The 20,577-nt window shown below is 36.5% G+C and overlaps 3 protein-coding genes and 1 long non-coding RNA gene across 8 annotated transcripts; 1 reads left to right on the forward strand and 3 right to left on the reverse strand.

Annotated features, from left to right (window-relative positions):
• The first annotated feature begins 7,466 nt into the window (after positions 1-7,466).
• On the forward strand, positions 7,467-9,076 carry LOC147520923 (uncharacterized). The gene is made up of 4 exons (XM_086592433.1): positions 7,467-8,353; positions 8,455-8,538; positions 8,654-8,728; positions 8,862-9,076. Exons 1-4 carry the CDS (start codon positions 7,952-7,954, stop codon positions 8,898-8,900), a joined length of 600 nt encoding a protein of 199 aa, XP_086448559.1. The 5' UTR covers positions 7,467-7,951; the 3' UTR covers positions 8,901-9,076.
• LOC147520924 (uncharacterized) lies at positions 8,087-12,810 on the reverse strand. 2 transcript variants are annotated; one of them, XR_015212917.1, is made up of 5 exons: positions 12,677-12,810; positions 10,513-10,909; positions 9,136-9,186; positions 8,859-9,029; positions 8,087-8,225 (listed from the first exon to the last, which is right to left on the reverse strand). It is a non-coding gene; the product is annotated as an uncharacterized LOC147520924 (long non-coding RNA). The 2 variants fall into 2 exon arrangements; XR_015212918.1 differs by having other exon boundaries at positions 9,136-9,207.
• A 1,038-nt stretch (positions 12,811-13,848) lies between these two features.
• On the reverse strand, positions 13,849-14,804 carry LOC147520925 (photosystem I reaction center subunit N). The gene is made up of 3 exons (XM_086592437.1): positions 14,395-14,804; positions 14,238-14,284; positions 13,849-14,155 (listed from the first exon to the last, which is right to left on the reverse strand). Exons 1-3 carry the CDS (start codon positions 14,576-14,578, stop codon positions 14,021-14,023), a joined length of 366 nt encoding a protein of 121 aa, XP_086448563.1. The 5' UTR covers positions 14,579-14,804; the 3' UTR covers positions 13,849-14,020.
• Positions 14,805-15,077: 273 nt separating this feature from the next.
• LOC147520926 (magnesium transporter MRS2-3-like) lies at positions 15,078-19,441 on the reverse strand. Of its 4 annotated transcripts, none has more exons than XR_015212919.1 (6): positions 18,533-19,334; positions 18,315-18,443; positions 17,125-17,294; positions 16,791-17,011; positions 15,711-15,797; positions 15,078-15,525 (listed from the first exon to the last, which is right to left on the reverse strand). XR_015212919.1 is itself a non-coding variant. In XM_086592435.1 (6 exons), the coding sequence occupies exons 1-5, from the start codon at positions 19,211-19,213 to the stop codon at positions 15,744-15,746; spliced, it is 1,278 nt and encodes a 425-aa protein (XP_086448561.1). In that variant the 5' UTR covers positions 19,214-19,334; the 3' UTR covers positions 15,078-15,525; positions 15,711-15,743. The 4 variants fall into 4 exon arrangements, 3 of the variants coding, with proteins under 3 accessions (XP_086448561.1, XP_086448562.1, XP_086448560.1); XM_086592435.1 differs by having other exon boundaries at positions 16,768-17,011; XM_086592436.1 differs by lacking the exon at positions 15,711-15,797 and having other exon boundaries at positions 18,533-19,441.
• Positions 19,442-20,577: the final 1,136 nt, after the last annotated feature.

A 20,577-nucleotide genomic window follows, 5' to 3' on the forward strand; every position in this document is an offset into this window, starting at 1 on the left:
TAGAGGTGATATCCCCACTTAGGACATATGTCTTGTAGTTTTACTCGATTTGAGAGAGGCATACGGGTATGTGTGATTTATCAAATGTGTGAAGTTCAAATCGTAGAGTAGAAACTAAAGGTTGGGCTGTGTATATTAATAAATGAGTCAACGAGATAATTAATAAGAAAAGTAAAATATTGATTTGATGTATGAGTGAATTATTTTATATGAATATTTATGTATTGTGATGTACATGATTTCTTACAAAAAAAATGTATATGTGGTTTGTGTGAGTTGATACTCACGAGGGATGAACATACTCCCTGATTGTGATATATTCCTCGTTTTTATAAGTAGATGAGTGGTTTTTATGTAAAAGATGTGTATTTGGTTTGTGTGATATGATGGATGTGGTGGTGTAATATGAATACTGGTATTTGTGATATTTCCAGTATGATTATGTATACTCATGGTGGTTATTGTATATTTATTTATTGAGTTAACTAGTATTACCCCCATACTAGATGAGTCAATTAGGATTTACCCCAACTAGATGGGGAAATTAGGGTCTCCTCCCCCACACAAAAAAAAAGTCAACTTAGGTTGACCGTGTTTTTTTTTTGTGTACTCAGGGGGGAAATCCTAATTGGCTCATCTAGTAGGGGGGTAATACTAAAAGATCCTTATTTATTTTAGTTTAATAATTTTATTGAATGATTGTTCCATTTGGTTTTAATTTGATCTTAGATTTTAATATCGTGTTTGATAATATGTTATTAGGTTTTCGTTTCACCCCTGGGTTTTCAGATGATGGAATAAGGTGGCGATTGAGATATTTATATCTTGAATAATTTTCTATTTTAATTGTTTGGAAATTTGGGGTGTGACAAAGTCCCTCCATCAGAATACCAAATAGAAACTTTTTGCATGTTTTAGACTGCAAGCAACTAATGACTGCTTTCTGACATGCAGATAACTCAAACTCCCTCTCAAGACCATCAACAACCTTACAATAGAAAGTTTCAGCCAAAATGTTTTGTGGTTTTGACGGGACGATTGCATTCACATCCAGAGAACTAAGGTTAAAATCAAGTAGACGCAATGCAATACTAACAATCATAAAAAATCTCATCCATAGGCACTAGGCCACAACTCTTAAGAATGTGGTTATGAAGCTCAAACGTCTGAGAATGAGAGGCAACAAAATAAAATTTAGAGACATCAGTGGCATAATAGATACCTAATCTACAAAGACATAAAGAAAACCTCACTAAACACTACTGTAAATCTTCAAAGTTAGGACAATCATAAATTATAATATCCTGAAAAACACTACGAAGATGCCGATCAAAAATCTCAACTGCCTCCTTAAAAAAGGATGGTGGAGAAGTACGAACTACAAATACCAGCTTAGACAACCCAACACAAATTGGTAGGAGCGCTAACTCACATTGTGGATCCTCCAATACACTAAACGGTCAATTAAATACATAACATTATTAACACGCTTACCAACAATACCCATGACAAAGGATGAATCAGTTCTGATTGTCCCTCCAAACAATTTGACCCCCACTGAGGACGGGATAAATATGAATAAAAGAATCGAGAGTAGAGCGACGTCGATCTAGTAATGGCTAAAATATCTCAATTTTAACCATATTAAAAACAGACCTTAAAAAGGTCCATTTTCCTGAACCAGCCCGCAAGTGTCGAAACTTTTCTTTTAAGCCCAACTGTTTGAGCCGCTCCATAGTGAAAAAAATTCACTTCACCCGCACTAGAACCTAACTTAATTTTGGGCCTTCCTACAACTGGAGAAACCCTCTTAGGTTCACTTTAGTAAATGTTTATTATGCCCCCATGAACTGTATGAAACAAGAGAATTTACTCGTTCACAGTTACTAGATAAAATACACAGACATCAACGGCAATTCAAACATCACAGCCACGTTATCAGGGGCGACCTTGAGGACAGTCGACATAGGCAAGCGGCTGACCCCCCAAAAGTTGGCTTAAAATTAGGCCCCATCCTCAAGAACAATGTACTATATATAACTTAGTAAGCAGTAGAAACACGAAGTAGCTTAGCAGGTAATAAGAGTATAAGACAGAAGTACAACTTTTTGTTCGTGAGTTAAAGCCAGCTCAAGCTAATATTTTAAAAAAAAAAAGTTCAGGCACATTTTTGTTGGCCCCCCTAATAGGAATTAGCGTTGGGCCCCAAAATCTCAGGACCGCCCTGCACGTTATGGTTAGTACGGATTTCATTATTGTCACGTGCATGTTTCAATTTTATCGCTTACTAACATGTATCCACAGATCACAATGGAACGGACGTACCGACTTACTTCCAGACTGTTTGAACAGGACCACCACCTTTTTGAAACTCTTCATGTGCATTTTGCCACACACACACAACTACACAAGCCAATGGATCGGTCCAGTGATACAGCATGCAAGTTGTTTGATGGTGGCTCCGAAGCATGCGTATACAAAATTCAAAAGTTTACTTTTGTGATAGGGGGTATTATGTTTCAAACTTCAAATATATAAATGTATCTCAATGTATAAAAGATCACCGATAAATTAAAAACTAACAAATAACAATTTAGAATTTTACGAATATCTATTTTTTTTTTTTTTAATGGCAAGTCTGTTTTAAATGAGATCAGTAATTTTTTGATACTGGCGAGATTCAATTTCTAGACTTTTTGTATCATCACCTAAAAATTTTACCAACTTTAGTAGTCAGTTCCTGCAACTCTACAATATCTCATTCGTTCTAATTGGCCAATACAACATATCAGCGGTCTGCAGTCTATTGGGACCGTATATAATTTGTTAATCCGCCAGCTTGTCAACCAAATTTTTTTTAAGAAGGGGGTGGCCGGGTGGGTTTATAGCGGCGGAACATTTGTATCCAGACATTCGAATGGCTCGCAGAATTGAGGACAAACTATAATAATACAACCATGTTAAAAAGAACCTACACTTGAATGTAGTATTGTACAAACAAAACCGTACCCCATAATGGGTCATACATCTGTTTACATGGCACTGATTCATCAGTCACGTCTGAAGTCTGAACATGTTAGTGGGGCATAATAGATCTAACCGGCTACTACCTACTAACCTACCTAGCTATACGTTCAATTTTTCATAAAGAATGTTTTAATTATCCAGATTAAGGACAAATGAGTAATTTTAGTTTCAAACAATAGGACGCCTGGCTCAGAAGTTGAAGAATAACTGTAGTTTTCCTTTTTAAGTACGGCGGGGTCAAATCCTCCACTCCAAAGCAAATGTACTTCAAGTTTCATGTATTTGAAGTTTTAGGTAATGTTGGATTAGAGCATCTCTAGGTGGTGATAGTATATTTTTTAAATTTCAAGAAAAAATTTGAAAAACTGGTCGCAAATTTTGACTAATTCTAAGTGGTCACAAATATCATTCGTAAATTTGGAATAAGACTACCTTGCACAATATTGATACTGTCGCGCGCGACATTACCAATATCGCCCGGCAATGTCGCCCCCAATTCTTTGTTGTTTTTCCCTTCAGCCCAAGCCAAACCAGCTGCCATTACTGTCTTCTTCTTCCTCTCGACTTCTATCATTTTTTTTCCCTCCATTTTTTGACATGAGTTGTGAGGACACCAATTCCATTTATCAAAAAACAATTTGGATGCAAAAGAATATATTATTTATCAAAAACCGATTTGGATGCAAAAAACAGTTAGTAAAAATGTATTATTTATTAAGTGAGTAATTGAGTTTCAGTTGTTTAGGGGTTTTTTGAAAGACTAGATGCAAAAGAGATGGTGTGTCTTGATTGGTTTCGGGTGTTCGATAATTTAATCGCTGGAATTTAAAGAGTTTTTTGTTTCTGTTTGCAAAAATGAATTGGAAAAGAAAGATGGGTTGCTACAGTGCATCTAGGGTGGACATTAATTGTATGGCCATTAGTTGGTGTGTATGGACTTTTGAGTGTGGATATAGGTTGGTTTAAGGAAATAAGCTCAAGGTGTTAGTTATACCCTTAGTTCAGGAATAATTTTGGTATTAAGTAAAAAACTAACAGAACTAGGATAGAAATTAGACGACGCTAAGAGAAATCGTGATGTTTAAAAATATGGGGGGTTTATTATAAAGTGGTGATAAAAGTGGAGGGTTTGGACAAACTAACCCTAATAAAAAAAACATGTCCGTTATATGAACTCCAAAGAAACTCCACTATGAAAAACAATGAATTAGAAACTGATTTTTAGTGGAGATGTTCTTCCCACAATATAGATTATCTTTAGAAAAAATTAGCACATTTGAAGATGTCGGACGTATCAAAATTTGCTTACAGTATTATAAAATTATCCAACGGTCCAAATTTTTCAAATTTCAAAACAACTTTTGACAAAGTTAAATATTTTTGTTTGAGCTAATTTTTAGTAAGAAGATTCTCTATTATGAAAAGCCTATCTTCACAAAAAATCAGCCTTCAATTCATCTTATAAATCCACTTTTAGTAGTAGAGTTCATTTGGAATTTATATAAAATGGAGTTCATATCACGGACTTGTTAAAAAAATACAGTAATGTTGCTCTCATATTTTCTTATGTCAGTATAAGTGTTACTCCAATCAACGACAAATTGAAACGAAATATTGGATTCCAATCTGGTTTCATATAGTCCCTATTCCATAACACCTTTTGATGCTAACTGTTTTATGTTACTCGCAAAGACCAAAATATCGATATCGGTTAATATATCGGTGTATTCAAAAACTGATATATATTGGATATATCTATTTTTTTTGTGACAAATCCAAACTATTTAAAATATCGGAAATATATTAGAAATATCAAATTTATATTAAAAAATAGTCAAAAAGTCAAACGATATATATCATAAATATTGATTATTTCAGGAATATAAAATTTTATATCGAAAATTCCGATATATATTGGGGAAAAAAAAATTCTATATTCAATAGATATATATCAGAAATATCAATGTCAGTGTACCAAAATACTACGATATATCATATATATCGGTGATATTTTGGTCTATGGTTACTCGTAAAATTTATAAAACAATATATATCGACGAGCAGTTGAACACACGTGCACAGCCGATAATTCAAATCAAATCAAATTGACGAGCACAAGTCGGTTTTCACTCCCAAGTTCCAACTCTATATGAATTATTAAAAACTGTTCCCAAGTCAAAGTTGGCGAATTATTATTTGGAGTTTTGGACAAGTCTCAAATCCATGAGTCAGCCCAAACATTGAAACTGAAAGCCCTGAGGGGGGACCCAATGTGTTATATAAAAGCCTCCAAATCCGCAAGTTTCAATTATAGGACCTAGGACCCTATGGGATGGGAACTGGATAGTGCAACTAGACCTTCAAAACATCAATCAGCTGCAGAGAAGTTAAGATGACTTGCAACTTTTCTTCTCTCTTCTCTTTGTTTGATACTCTAAATTCAACACTTTCTTTGATTGAGTTACCAAAAGCCCAAAGAGAGATCGTATCGTATAAATATGGCATAGAGTGATCCAAGGAGATGTGCACATGGGGCTTAGCCTTTGGTCCCATTTGACTCGGACAAACTCCTACCCCATCAAGCTCAGGTCATTATCTAACATCCATATCTCCCCACTAGGAAGCATCTTTAGGATGATGGATTGCGATGACGATAAATGCATAATATCACAATCATTGTTGATGATCCCGATGACTATTATTCTCTTGGGAAGTTATTTTCACTATGATAACCTTCCACGTCATTATCAATATGGACAATTTTACAATAATAGCTCAATATGAATATCTGACAACTAAGAAAACAAAACCCCGATTTATAGGATCTTAAACTGATGAAACAAGCACAAGCGATGAAATGGTTCTGATGTCCAGTTGTCCACCATCTTCTAGTTTTAATTGGAATTGGAATTGGAATTGGAATTGGTTTAAGAGTTCGGCCTTAGCCCAGTCAAATCCAAAAATGATACCACATAGATTTGGTAGACATCATGTGAAGTTAAAATGTCTTCTGTACTTAATTTAAGTGGCGAGAAGGATTTGTTATATAGTATCGTCACTATCGTGCACTCGTATACATTAAGCAAGCAACACCTGAAGAATTGCATCGTGCAACACCGGAAATAAAATACGAAAGGTCATTCCTTCATGCACTGTCACGGAATCACGTAATTCCACCTATACCAATCTTGAAAAATATCAAATATTCTACACATGTACATAAGCTACCGCATGTGATGTAACAATTCCCATCGAATGGAGCAAAGAACACATTCTTATGGAAGAAAAATCTAGTTTTAACATGTAATGCGGATTGCAGATGACATTTTGGATTGAAGAGAGCGCACATGCACTTATGTGTGTTTATGTGTGCAAAACTGCAGATACGCCTATGCACGCGTGCCCCATTTCGTTAGTGACTCTGGATGCAAGTAAAATTGTAATACTCTTTGAGACTTGAAAAATATGGAGTGAAAGAAAGAATCTCAGCTTTTGAAAAGGAGAGGGAGAGGAGAGTTGGTAAACGTGGTAGCATGTGGATACATTTAATACTAGTCAACAACTCAACATACTATACTGTCTTCTCCCTCTCATGCCTGACTGGAAACCTCTCTCTTTCTCTATATCACTAACCAGTTTACCCTAATAACCGATGAAACAAAACAAAATGACTTATCCAAATGCCATATTATGCCCCATTTAACATCCCACAAACTACAAATCTGAATCTATAGTCATCAACAACATTCACCTTTTTAAATCTACTTTTGGCTTTCTATTCTCGGTTATAATTAGCTTAGCTACTACCGCTGAGTCTTAGAGCAAGTCTAATGGAGAGTTGCTAAAAAGTGCTACATAGGCTTTTTAGCTTGTCCAGTTAAATTTGGCACCCCAAAATAAAAAAAACCAATCCAATTCGTGATTTATGTTTTGAAGTGCTAAATGATACGGACGACAGAAACTTTAAAATGATACGGACAACATAGTTTCTGCCGTCCGTCCATTATTTTGTAACTTAAGTTGAATTTTTTTAGACGGATGGCACAGTTTCTGCCGTCCGTCGAAATTTAACACACTGATGGCAGAAACCATACAGTCCGTCTCTCAAACTTATTATAGCAGCTGTTAGCGAAAGTCTTAATTTTGGCTGGGTTTTTAACTCCTTTCAAATTTAAGACATTTTTAACAGCCCCATTAGAATAACATTTTTGTGGTTGAGGTGCTATATTTACCTTTAACAGCCCATATAGCTCTCCATTTGACCTGCTCTTACGGGCTACATAGCCCCACCCCTAAACCCCACCACCAAAGTAAATAATAGAATTTTACTATTCATACATGAAGAGTCTCGTAACATGGACACCTAGAAAGAGAGAACTTAATAGGTAGAGAAGAAGGGGGGGGGGGGGTGTTGGGTGGAGGCCCATCAGCCCATGTAATCCTAACTTCTGTAGTTCTGTTCACGGGATATAGTAGGAAATAATGGACGTGTGCCCGGTTTTGCATAGAGAGTACAGAACGCCTAGCTGTATTGCATGTGAATGCGTTGTGGCTCCATCCACTCTCCCTCTCACTATACTATGTTTCTCTCTCTAAGTCCTTTAACACCTTCCCTTCACTCACCTACAAAACCAACCCAACTGGCAATTTTTTGATTCATTCAGTGTCATAACATAAATTTAAGGTGGCAAACGAGAGGAGAGTCACGACAAAAGTAGTCTAAGATTTGGGTATGATTCGATTGGTTTTTTCTTACTCCACTCTTTTTTTTTCCCTCCCCTACTTAACGCACTACAAAATGAGATAAAGAGTATCTTTGTGAGAGAAGGAAAACCATTTCCTTCATTAAACTCTCATCCAGTTCCGCCATTCTTTTTGAGAAGGTAGTAATATTAGAATCATCATTTCGGGATTGATTGAGAACATGAATGGGTTTGGTTCAGAATGTAGTAGTGGGTGTGAATCTGGATGGACTATGTACTTAGACCATTCTGTTTCTCCGCATCCTAGCCAAAGAAATGACGGATTTGTAGATGAAGACAGTTTCTATAATGAAGAATATAAAAAAAGCCAAGGTAAAGAAGAGGATGAAGAGGACTTATCCATGGTCTCTGATGCATCTTCTGGACCTCCACATTGTCATGAAGATGAGGAGTACTACGACGAACATGGATGTTTCAGCTCTGCTTCTTCGAGTGCTGCATTAACAAAGAAGACCAATAAGAGACAGAAGATTAAACCACCACCAACGCATTATCATCAACAACAACAATACCACTCTCTTCTCGACGACACAGCTAGTTCTCCTTTCTTCAGCTTCTCTAAGGCAAGTTTAAAGCTAGAACAGACTATCCTATTTATGTGTGCTTAATTTTACATTGTTATTGGTAAATACATTCTCCTGATGAGATCTCTATGTTTTGACAGAGTAACTTCACCCTCACCAACCAACCAGTTTCAATAGAGAATGCCTTAGATTTCTCACAAGGCTTCTCAGGAACTCACTACAACGTACGTTTCTTGTTTTCTTCTCTTTATGAGTCTCTTTTTCTTTTTCGTGACTTTCTCTCTTCTTACCACTCATTCTCAACGAAGTATGCTAATCCACCTATGCAATCTCTTGCAGGCAACATATGCAATCCAGAATCATACTGATTTCTTACAGTCATCTTTGCCTGGAAAATCTACTTCAGCAAAACCAGTTAATATTCCTAAACCCTTAAGTTAGTCATTAACATTATCCTAAAATGCCAAAAGAGATTTGTAGCATTTTTTTTCCCCTAGACCAGTTATAGTTGCAAAGATTATAACATTTCTGTCTATTTTTTTACCAGGTGGGTTGCAGGAAAGAAAGTGCAAATAGGATATGGTGACGTCTTCTGTTGTTGCTGATCAGAACGAGATGGGATGGTCGCAAAAACAAGAAGAGGATGAGATCTCAAAGTGATCTTGTTCCCTTTTTAATTTTTCTCTTTTAACTTGTCAGTGCTGTGGGAAACAACCTGAAAGCAAAGAAAAAGGAAAAATAAAATCTCTTTTGTTTTCTTAATTTAAGTTCTTGTCCTGAATGGTGGTAACAATTGAAGCCTGTGGGTCTTCTGTACAGACCTGCATCCATGCACTGCCTCTGGTTCAGAATGCGCCCATGCTCCATGTTCTCTGCATCAGGTTATTTGCTAGCTATATAATAGTTAACGATACGAAGAAATATACAGAAACGAAATTGAAATTATTTAGATTGGAAACAGAAACACATATGAGCTCATTATTCAAGAAATAACCAAGGCAGTAGCACAAAGGAAAGAACACTCATATATTGAAAATATCAAAGAAAGTCAAGATCTCCTGATTTTTTTTTTGATAAGTAGAATTTATTAGAATGGACGTGCAAAGCACTGTTACAGATAGTGAGTAAGAACATCACAAGTTCTGCAACTGAAACGAAAACATACAAGTAAAAGAAAATAGCATCCCTAGAATATTACATCCCCTGAATTGTTTTGTTTTAATCACATCTAGAAGTTATCATAAACAGATTACACACTGCAGCTAAATATTCATAATTGCACTGTTAGTAAAACCAGTTTCTCCAGCCAATGGGAGTAAATTACGTGAAATCTGTACCATGCCGCTATAACAAATAAAATTCATATGATGAGTTTCCCTAAACTTTCATTTTCTACCAAAATTAAATGTGTCACCACTTTCTGATGGGAATTCAACAAGAACAATCCATGCATTACTGCAATTATGCAATTTGTTATGAATTGTTTCCCATGGTTCTTTTCAATTTAATTTAAGATATCTTGGAAGCGACTAGGGTGCAAAACAGACAAAAAACCTATGTTTCTGAGTGTCCAGACAATGCTCCCTCGTCCTTCATGGTACAAGAAACTCTTTAATTTTAATATGACAAAGCAAAATACGGGCTTACTTCAATTTAAAGGGGATTAGAGAGAATGAAGGAAAGCGTTTGAGTTATGGGCAATTAGATCAGAGTGCAGATGAGAGAAGGAAATGCCAAATTTTAATGTTGGAATATATCATATCTATCTTCAGGAACCTTCAAGCCCCGAAGATCCTGCCTGAGATCTTCCTGACCCAATATAACATGCCCAATTTTATATAATATATGATCTCTGAGTCACATTTGGACGGATCCCTTATATAATACTTTATGTTTACTCACTATTCATATTTTTGTTTCTCCCCCTTCTAGACTGTCTGCTTGGAAGCTGTCATGGGTTGGTGTCATGCACAATTGTTTTCCTTAGTTTTTTTTTATCATTTGTTTATTTAAATTAATTATATACAGTCATTCCTTGTCTGCTGACAAACAATGGTCCCCAAGAGGAAAAAAAAAGAAAAAAGAACAGAATCCATTGGTATCATGCTTTGTTCATTTCTTTCATAACGCAAGATAAGTATGGAAAATATTAACTAAGACCAAGCCAAGTAGAAAGAAAATTAAAGCTAAATTCTTACTGAAGACAAATATATGCAGTTGTCGCCTTGACGGTAACTCATTCATTGTATCCATTGTGTTGGTTAAGAAACTAGGGTAAGGAATCAACATAACTTGCACTCCCAACACTCCACCTAAACGAATTTTTCAATCTCTGAACAAGCAGATGAGGGCACGTTATTGTCATTAGTATAATCCATACCTCTTTGCTTCATGCATTCCCAACTTATTTTCGCGAGTTTCATGGAATCAGTCCCTTGGCCCCTTGGGGGATCTAGAATGGTTTTTGAATCCTCATCCTCTTTTCCTTCTTTTGACTGAGAATTTACTTGTACCTGCAACTAGCATGTGCCTTGCAAAGTACAAATGCACATGCCCACTCGTGTGCACCCACTGCCTAATTCCTTGAGATTCACCCTACATCGCACCAATTCACACAAATAGAAGGATATAAATTACTTTTTGCATAATCAATTGTTCTAGCCTCTACTGATAGAACAAACTTCAATGAACTTGATCCACACACGAGGTGGGCATGTTTAGACTGAAAGATCATTTCACACAAGCTTGGAAAGGAAAAGTTTAAAATTATACACACTCATCTGTCCTCACAAACACAACCGTAAGGAGCTGCAGACATCACCTACTGCATATATCTACCTTTGTACTTTTCTAAATATAAGGTTCTCATTATACACTTAAACTTAAGGCAATTGGTTGTTAGTCCATGAACTGTGCTCCTTCTCACCATGACATTGATTACTGAGCAAGCAAAACATATAACAGGGCTATTTCTTAAATTCGCACCATGACCCATTTAAATTCGGTAACTAAAGAGAGAGCAGTGCTAGTTTCTTACTATCAAATGAAAAACTTGTAGGTCCTTGCTTGGAATCGTCTAAAAATCTAAACCCTAACATAAACAAGTTACTTAAATCCCTAATAAATCAAGGGAAGCAGGCAAGCAGACCACCATGTGAAATACATTAATCCACCAGCTGATCCATTCCCTTTCTAACTTTGTGATAACCAAACATACGCGAAGAGAGTTGTGCAACCCAATGAAAATTTTCCTAGGATGACTAACTAGAAATGCTTTGAATCAAATCCACTAAAACAACTTTCAAACCATCAGTGATTAGGTTTCCTCTAGATGAACCATTCGTGTAATTTCACCCGCTATGCCTCATGCAGCTTCACTAAAAACAATCCCATGAACTCTAGCTCTTTCAAAATGCCCTACGTAAAACCAAAGACCGTGACTAGCAACCTATAAGACTCTTGGCTCACCAATTCATCTCAACTAAATAACAAATATCGAAACATACTAACGAATTCCTAATTTTGTCATGAAGCATATCGGAAGAGACAAAAAGTAAATTAAACTAGAGTTAAAATCACAATCAATATTAAGGCTTGAGAACAAGATAGACTTATGTTACATTGACACACCATATTTCAAAAATAATCTGTGTCAGATACGTATCCACGTGTCCGTGTGTCCATATCGGACACACACGGACACATATTATATGTATGTGATATACCTTAGTTTTTTATATTTCTCCGTGTCAGACACTGCGTATCCGTGTCGGATATGGACACACATGTCCGTGTCAATGTAACTTAGAGATAGACTAAAGAATTGGAAAAGATATGCGAATTCCCCCCTATTTATTTGTTAAAACCTTTATACTTAAGGCATGGGATTTTTCTGTAAACACCATCTTATACATGGTCTAAAAATAGTAAAGCTGTGGGAAAAAAAAAGTGGATAATTTTTTGTTCTTGTTCAATTCCTTAGCAGCCAATTTTCTATAGTGGTTGGATGTAGCCTACTTCACCTCTCAAGTATATAATTTACACTTTTCTACAACATGAGTTCACAATAGCACTAAACTATAATCTCATTATAATATACGATGAAGCTTGCCAGAGCCAACTCAATACTGCGTTATTATTATAATAACTAAAGCACATGTTCAGAGGAAGTATTTTATATGTGACAAAATAGTTTATATGAACAGACATTGTTGAAAATCAAGTTTCATATATAAATATATACTTTAGTAGAAACAGAATCACAAATTTTAGGTATTAAAATAATGACTAGATGCAAGACTATAAACGCTTTAAGAATTATATATATTCGTAAAATAAGAGTGAGAGAGTGAGTAGGAGTACTTGTTATCAACTTCATGATAAGTTTTCCAAGCTTCCACTTCTTTCCAAGCACCAAATCGAAAATTAGGGCTTATAAGTCAACTGAAAAGGAGGGAGTTACCTGTTTTTTCAAATAAGAGTCAAAGAAAGGGGCCAACAAGGCAACAACACACCTTCGTTGTTTTCTTCGACTGGACCGGGCTTTGGACTTGCCGTGTGGAAATGGACTGGACTTTGGGCCTTCTTTCATAGATCACAGTGGTTGGACTCTGATCATATATGGTATTTCGAGGTAACGAAATCTTTTCACTCCACGCACTAATTTTTGGGAGAGAATTAATTAACCATGGTACACATTCTAGTGCTCTTCTATTAGATGCTAATTTCAAAGTTTATCAAGGATCCAATGATCATAAATAAGTCATAAGTTTTGTATTTTGTAAATGCGTTCTTAGTTAATCAATTTTTCAAAAAAGAATAAACATAAAAAGAAAAAAAAAATTGATTTTATAACCGAAGATCCCACTTTCTCTGTTCTTCTCCATATTCCCCACACCTTCCCTTCATTTCTCCCCTTTATTTCTATAATATTTTCACTGTTTATACTTTTCAACTTCATTTTCAAATAATAAAAAATATATATTTTTCTATAATTTTTTTGTTTGGATCTACACCATGGTAAATTTGGTGTTTTATTTTATTTTAATTATTTGGTAATTTGAATTTTCGTACAATGAAATATGGTATTTTTCTAATGCGATGTATGATGGTAGCTCTGTAGTGGTTTATTTCTCCATTTAAGGCCACAAATTTTGTTTTCGTCTAAAGTCTCGCTTTGCCTAGAGCCGGACTGCTCCATGTCATTCTAATTCTCCGCTCACGCCCCCACTATTATGCAGTATCCTAGTATTTCTTAGTGCGGACTCCCTACGCTTCTGGGTGCGTGGTTTTTGGGGACACTGATTCTATCTTTCCGTGCCACCTTTTGCCCTTTTGGAGTTTCGGACTTCGCCTACTTCAACAGAAATGCCTTGAGCAGCAGTACAATTCAAGAGTCAACTAAATGTGTGTTATTTTTTCTTTTTGTTTTTTTGTCTAAATCGTGCCTGAAAATATTGTCGGTATTTCCAGCCATCAAAATTTACTTATTCAATCTCATACGAAAACATTTGAAACTGATTTAGCCATACATATTCACACACATTAATCAGCCTTTCATATTCAGGTCCAGCAACCAATCCATGCAAAAACAAAGTAACGTGAACGACAACATTAACAATACCCTTCTGAGATTCCAAAAAATATCAAATAAATTCCTCGGGGATTCAAAGAGTTCTCCTAAGACATGTATCTGAGAGACTCAGATCATTTGTTAGTCTTCAGCCATTCAAGAATACCCTTTTCAGATTCAGTGAGCTGTTCTTCCTTCTTGCCTTCTAGAGATCCTTTCATAAACTCAAAGTAATCTTTATAATTGCGCTTGTAAAAATCATCTCGTCTCTGGAATGGAATAACAATTATGTCATCCCCACCTATTCATCAATTAGGCTGAACATATAAACACGAGTTATTTACAACTTACATCTTTGTCATTCTTGGCCTTGTTCTCCTCAGATTTCTTCAAATACTCTGATAATTTAATAACAGTAGGCATTAATTAGTATGTGGAATGTAACCCTTTTGAAATAAAAATAAATAATAAAATCAAACAGTTACGGAGAGAGTATGGACTTGTGTACTTTGAAGCAGAGCAGTCCTACTGTCATCTGCTTGGGCGGCTAGCGCTGTAGACGACCCAAAAATAACTGATAGAAGGAGCCCTCTTCTTCGGAGTTCGGTTTTCCGAAGAACTGGGTGGATTGTTCTTGTTTTGCCTCCTTGATCACCTCCATGGAGTGTTAGTACAGCTGACACAGATGCCATATGCAATGGTACAATTGCTTCTCTCGTTACCACCCTATCATCTGTATCCCTCAGAGAGAAGCAGGGCCACCAGTTTTGGAATGAAGTTATACAGATGATGATGAGGTGGTTGGTTTTCTGCCTTTCTTTCTGATTCTTACAAATGATCAAATTACAGCCAAGTCCTCATGTTTATTATGAATTTGCCAACGCAAGTTTTTTTCCCACTGCCACCATTTTGTGCTACAGTACTCATAAGACTGATGAATCAGTATCTCTTCACTGCGGAGTAGAACACCTCAAAAATGCATTGCTATTACGAATTTAGATCTAAAGCTTTTTTACCAACAACCACAGTTAAATGATATAACTGTGTCTGTATGTAAAAGCAAAGTTATATCACTTGTGCAATGTCAGTATTTTGATAATCCAATCAGGATGATTTCTGATGTATAACACAATCAGATTACCATCAATATTTGTAAAACACAATGGATGACACAGCGTACACAATACTGTCTTTACAAATTTAACACACTTTGTATTGATTATAATAGTTGAATCCGGGATGAAGGCACTATTACAACATTCATGCAACTGGACACATTTCATGTACATTACCAAACATGATGAGTACGGAAGTATCGCCTAGCTTTTGTTCACCCTCATAGTTACCAGGGAAGCCAGGCTTACTCCAGCAGGCGCTTGTGCTTACACCAAGCAATAGCAAAAACGTAAAGGAATATGGTACCTGTGATACCACCACCAACAGTCCAGAAGAACTCGGGCATACCCTTCTTAAATAAATCAATTTTGATGTTCATCCCAAATATACCAGCCACCACAACAAACGCACTCACCACGAGGGTTGCCGTCGTCAACATGACCCCCATCTGCAAGAGGTGGTTTTGTTTATCGTCCAGCATGATGTTGATGTAGTCCTCGGTGTCATCGACATATTCTCTTAGCTTTTCACCAAAAAAAAAAAAAAACTGTAAGAAAAGAACTTGGACCATTTTCAAAATAGGTTGTGGATTCTAAAAGTGTAAAACAGCTTTTGCACTCGAGGATAATTTTAACTAACATTAGACATAATAAAGAATTGAAAACAGTACGATCGGATAATTTTAAACGTACACTAACATGACTTTACCTTTTAACATTCTTTTCACATAATAACCACCTGCTAATCTGCTATGTGTATCAAACTGTCAACAGACCAAATTGACCATTCTGAGGACTGCAGAATTAGATATGGACCCACAAAACATATACCATGTCAGTCATCAAAAAGATTTCAAGGGCAGACCACTAAATTTGATGTGTTTTGTATTCTAAAAGGCAGTAGAAGAATTTTATAGTCAGGGAATCAGCTGATCCAATCATGACTACATCTATGAAGACAATACATAATTCCATCGTTATTCTATAGGCACAAACTGCAAATTCATGACAAAGATTGCAACTACCAGTTACATACTTACATGAATGGTCTGCATCCACAAAAATAAGCTAAGTTACATTGACACGGACACATGTTTCCTTATCCGACACGGATTGACACAGCAAAATATAAAAAATATACGATATCACATACAATATGTGTCCGTGTGTCTGACACGGACATGTGGATACGTAACCAACACGGATTATTTTTAAAATATGGTGTGTCCATGTAACATAGAAAAGAAGTACTGACGCTCTTCTAAAGAAATTTTCAAACTTGATATAGTGACCAAGAATAGCACTAAAAGAAGTCCAATAAGCTAGTTTTACAAGTTACATTTTGCAGAAAGCATCAGCAAGAAAAAATAAAATAACTAATTAAAAAATAATAAAATAATAAAATAATAAAAAAAGGTTTTTTAAGACAGTATAATAGTATAATCAGCAATTTATAGATGAGAGAAGGAGTTGATTTAATTCCCTAATTGCACTTGTAAACCTTGATTACTGGTCCTATGAATATGGACCCTTGCTAAGAGCTAATTGCGGCTAACCATCCATGCAACGAGGGTCCACTGGGGCAGGACAAAAGTTTGTGACACAAGTAAAACAACACTGTCAAAAGGCTTGTTAGGGATCCTTTATCCACATTCAGAGATGCGATCTAACAAGAAAACAAGTGAAACATGGGACGCCATTCTCCAACACAATTCTTATAGATACACCACATTCAATGTCAAGTTCAGGGAAGGTAAATGACATACTGTAGATAATTTGTTCAGTGTACCATCAATCTGCACAAAGTAAGCCTCTAGCAGCATTTCCAGTTCCTCCACGTCAAGGTGTTTGCCAATGACACTACGAGTTGTACTAGTAAGGGTCCCGTGGCTATCCTTGCTAAGTCCATTAGGCACACCTAACGAATGATCCCGGTTAATAATATTTCGAAAATCACCTTCATAATTACTGGGTACCCCATTTGCCTCCAGGGGGTTCTCCGGACATATCCTACAAAGTGATAAAACAAATAAGAAAAATTCAGAGAAAATATGGTGAGTGTGTTCTTATTACCATCGTCAGTAATATATCCACCAATAGTGGAAGGTGAAGAAGTTGAGTACCTGTCCTCTATATCCGACTGGATAACACCATCATCCATTCCATCTCTGCCATTCAGTGAAGAAAGAGACGATGAAGACTCATCAAGCCTTTGCAGTAGCATCTTATCAGTTAAATACATCTCGGCCATATCTTCATCATCGTCCAGTAGGTGCTCTAGTTCATCCCTAACCTGGTAACAAATAGGACTCAAATCACTATCGACAAACTACTAAAGAGGAACAGATGAAACTAAGAAACGAAACGAGGCTAACAGAGTCACATGTCATATCAATTTCACACATAACAATGAAGTCATGTCTTCTTGCCTGTTTATTTAATATTTAAATCCTACTGAATAATCTAAAAATAATAAAATATAAAAGAATCCCATGCGGAACCTCTAAATTCTGTGAAGTCCAACAAGCTTGTCAAATATCCTAGACAAACATGTAAAACAGACTGTTCACCAAGTCTTCTGAACCGCATCCAGATGTTAGCTTACCGATATCGTTACTCTTCAGAGGTTTTGGCAAAGCATCCAATATACATTTTCCACTTCAACTCGAGGGCAAAAATAACTCACTTTTTCTCATAAAAATAAATTCTTATAATATCATTTATATTTAAGTTATTAAGAAAGCGATTTCTTCCAGGTAGAAAAGGAAACACACAAACAACTGTTACTTTTCTATTTCACTAAGCATTCACTGGGACACTGCAAAGATGAACAGACTACATCTTTACTGTGGAGCCTAATTAGTCACACAAAAATTAATTCTCAAAACCTAACCTAGCATCATTATTGCTTGCCCTGCGATAAAAACAAATGCAGGTATCAAAAACCTGCGGCCGAAGTGCAAAGAAGAATGTAAGGGAGCTCTTTTTGCAGCATGTGAGGCGGTCACTTCATAATAACCGAACCTATCTTTTCCGAAATATGATTTAGACTGAATTTGTTTACTCTACATCACTCGCTTATGAAAGGGAAATCTTATTAAAATTAACTTTATTTTTTACTTATATCTTTTTTCACTCATTGAACTTAAGCTCAACGAGTTGAGTCACATATACTGTACAAGCTTCCTCACATCTTTCATGCTAGAAAAAGTACATCACTAATTATCCAGCTACGAAATTTGATACAACAAATTCTATATGGAGGGGGGAACTCCAGCCTATGAGAGTCACATTTACAGACAACAGTACCAACCTTCTGAACACGACCAGTTATTGCAACCAATCGACTTTTAATTTGACGAACACGTTCCAAATTGAGTGTACTAATCTTCGAAGTCAGCTTATCTAACGCGGGATGCGCTTCTTGCTCCAATGTTCTTGCCTATGTATAAAAAAAATCACAACAAGTCAATAATATACTATAGAAAAAAAGATATTCAAACATAATTGAATCAGACTATACACACTTACTTCACTCTCCAAGCAACTACAAGCTGCCTCGATACACGCTTCAAGCGCAACGAATTCAAATGGGAGAACCTTAGGCCCATCTTTACCATCCAACTTAACTCCTCCTTCAGGCGACTGACACTGTGGAAACCCAGTAGTCTGAGTCGGTGAATCATCCGGTCTAACGGGCCTTTCCTCCGAGTCATACAAATTAGCCCAGTCAGCATCATCACCACCACTGAGTCTACCTTCCTGGTTACAAGTAGTAGCGTGATGGAAACGCAAAAGACGGCGTTGAAGTTCATCAACAAAAGGAGTAACAGAAGGATCTCTAGAATTAAGAAGAAGAACTTCTTGAGCGGTGATAATTGCTTTGATATGTTCGAGATTGATAACAATTGCTTTTTCTCTACCCAGAACCGTTGATGGGTAAGATAGAATGGGATCGAGGATACGTAAGTCACGTGCAGGGAGACCTGTACGGCGCATGATTGAGTGTTTCCCTACTTCTACTACTTGTGCTTGACCGGTTGAATCTAGGAGAAGCCATGTTCTGACCCCCCCTGCCCCTTTTTTTCTAATTCCACCACCACCAATACCACCACTGGTGACTGTGAAGGTGGGCGTGGTTCGAACCGGCTCTGATTCTTCTTCGAGTGGACTAGTCACGCCTGGTTTTGGTGGTGGACGAGGTGCCCTCATTGTTCGCTGTGAGTATAAGTTCTAGACTTCTACTAGCATAAGCTGGATTGGATTTGCAGGGGGGGAAAAATTAGTGGAGTGGGCTGAGTAGTGAGTAGTGAGTAGACCGTAGATATTGATGAGAGTGGGGAACTTCTTTTGTCACTTAAGTGGGAAAGAATTATTGCATTTAGGAGCATTCCCAATGTGTGAAAAAGAGGGGAACAGGAAAAATTTCGCCTCCTTTTTGTTCAAATTCAATGCCCAATACAGAGGTAAAAATCAGGGTGATTATTTTTCCAGTCATTAACTAGCAGGATGAAATCTTCAATTGAGATAGTAGATGATGGGACAGGATGTTAGATTCCGTTTTATGTGTGTGTGTGTGTTTTTTTTTTTTTTTTAAATGGGGTTTTTTTTGGATGGAATTTGTAGGGTTTAGTTTTGCATGATTTTTCGATTTTTTTTTAATTTCAGACGGGATGTTCTATTTCATCTATAGCGTTTTTTTTATTTTTACGTCCAGACAGAATCTAACCTCCCATCCGAAATTAATATTCACATTTGCATTGGATAGTTTCACTTTGTTTTTCACCAAAACGGTGATAAAAGGGGAAAAAACTGCCAACATGGAAGTGATAAGAGGGAGAAAATATTGACTTGTATTAGGAATACTCTTATAAATAGTTTAGTTGATACTTGGGAAGGCTGGGACATGGTTTATGGTTCATGGTTGTATAGTTGTACGGGGAGAGCGATATTTGGGTGGGTGGTACACTGCTGGTACATGCCAACATGCCATTACATAATTTACAATTTTACAGTATGATTTCTGATGTATAACACAATCAGATTGCCATCAGTATATGTTAAACATAATGGATGGCCACATTTAGCAGCGTACATAATACTGTCTTTACAAATTTAACAAACTTTGTATTGATTATAAAAGTTAAATCCAGGATGAAGGCACTATTACAACATTCATGCAACTGGAGACATTTCGTGCACATTACCAAACATGGTGAAAACTGAAAAGGTAAACGATGAGTACGGAAGCATAGTCTAGCTTTTGTTCACCCTCACAGTTACCAGGAAAGTCAGGCTTACTCTAGTAGGCGCTTATGCTTACACCAAGCAATAGCAAAAACGTAAAGGAATATGGTACCTGTCAGGGGTGTTCACGGTTCGGTTCGGTCCGATTTATAATAAAAACTTGGGCCGAACTGAATTGATCGGTTCTATAAAATAGCAACCGAAACCGAACTGACAAGTCACTAAAACCGATTAAAAACCAAACCGAAATTCGGTTCGGTTCGGTTATAACTTTCGGTTTTTGGAGTTTGACAACAACTTTTTACAATTAGCCAGCGGCCCACCGATAG

This window comes from Coptis chinensis, chromosome 2 (genome assembly GCF_015680905.1).
Source record: "Coptis chinensis isolate HL-2020 chromosome 2, ASM1568090v1, whole genome shotgun sequence".
Lineage (NCBI taxonomy): Eukaryota > Viridiplantae > Streptophyta > Magnoliopsida > Ranunculales > Ranunculaceae > Coptis > Coptis chinensis.

Coding starts and splice junctions, on each gene's coding strand:
- LOC147520923 (XM_086592433.1), top strand. CDS start 7,952: ATGAATGGGTTTGGTTCAGAATGTAGTAGTGGGTGTGAATCTGGATGG. Junction 8,539..8,653: donor TCTCAGGAACTCACTACAAC/GTACGTTTCTTG, acceptor AATCTCTTGCAG/GCAACATATGCAATCCAGAA. Junction 8,729..8,861: donor AATCTACTTCAGCAAAACCA/GTTAATATTCCT, acceptor TTTTTTTACCAG/GTGGGTTGCAGGAAAGAAAG.
- LOC147520925 (XM_086592437.1), bottom strand. CDS start 14,578: ATGGCATCTGTGTCAGCTGTACTAACACTCCATGGAGGTGATCAAGGA. Junction 14,285..14,394: donor TAGGACTGCTCTGCTTCAAA/GTACACAAGTCC, acceptor TTAAATTATCAG/AGTATTTGAAGAAATCTGAG. Junction 14,156..14,237: donor AGGCCAAGAATGACAAAGAT/GTAAGTTGTAAA, acceptor ATTCCATTCCAG/AGACGAGATGATTTTTACAA.
- LOC147520926 (XM_086592434.1), bottom strand. CDS start 19,213: ATGAGGGCACCTCGTCCACCACCAAAACCAGGCGTGACTAGTCCACTC. Junction 17,295..18,314: donor TAACTGGTCGTGTTCAGAAG/GTTGGTACTGTT, acceptor ATTTGTTACCAG/GTTAGGGATGAACTAGAGCA. Junction 15,526..16,767: donor CACTGAACAAATTATCTACA/GTATGTCATTTA, acceptor TTTGGTGAAAAG/CTAAGAGAATATGTCGATGA.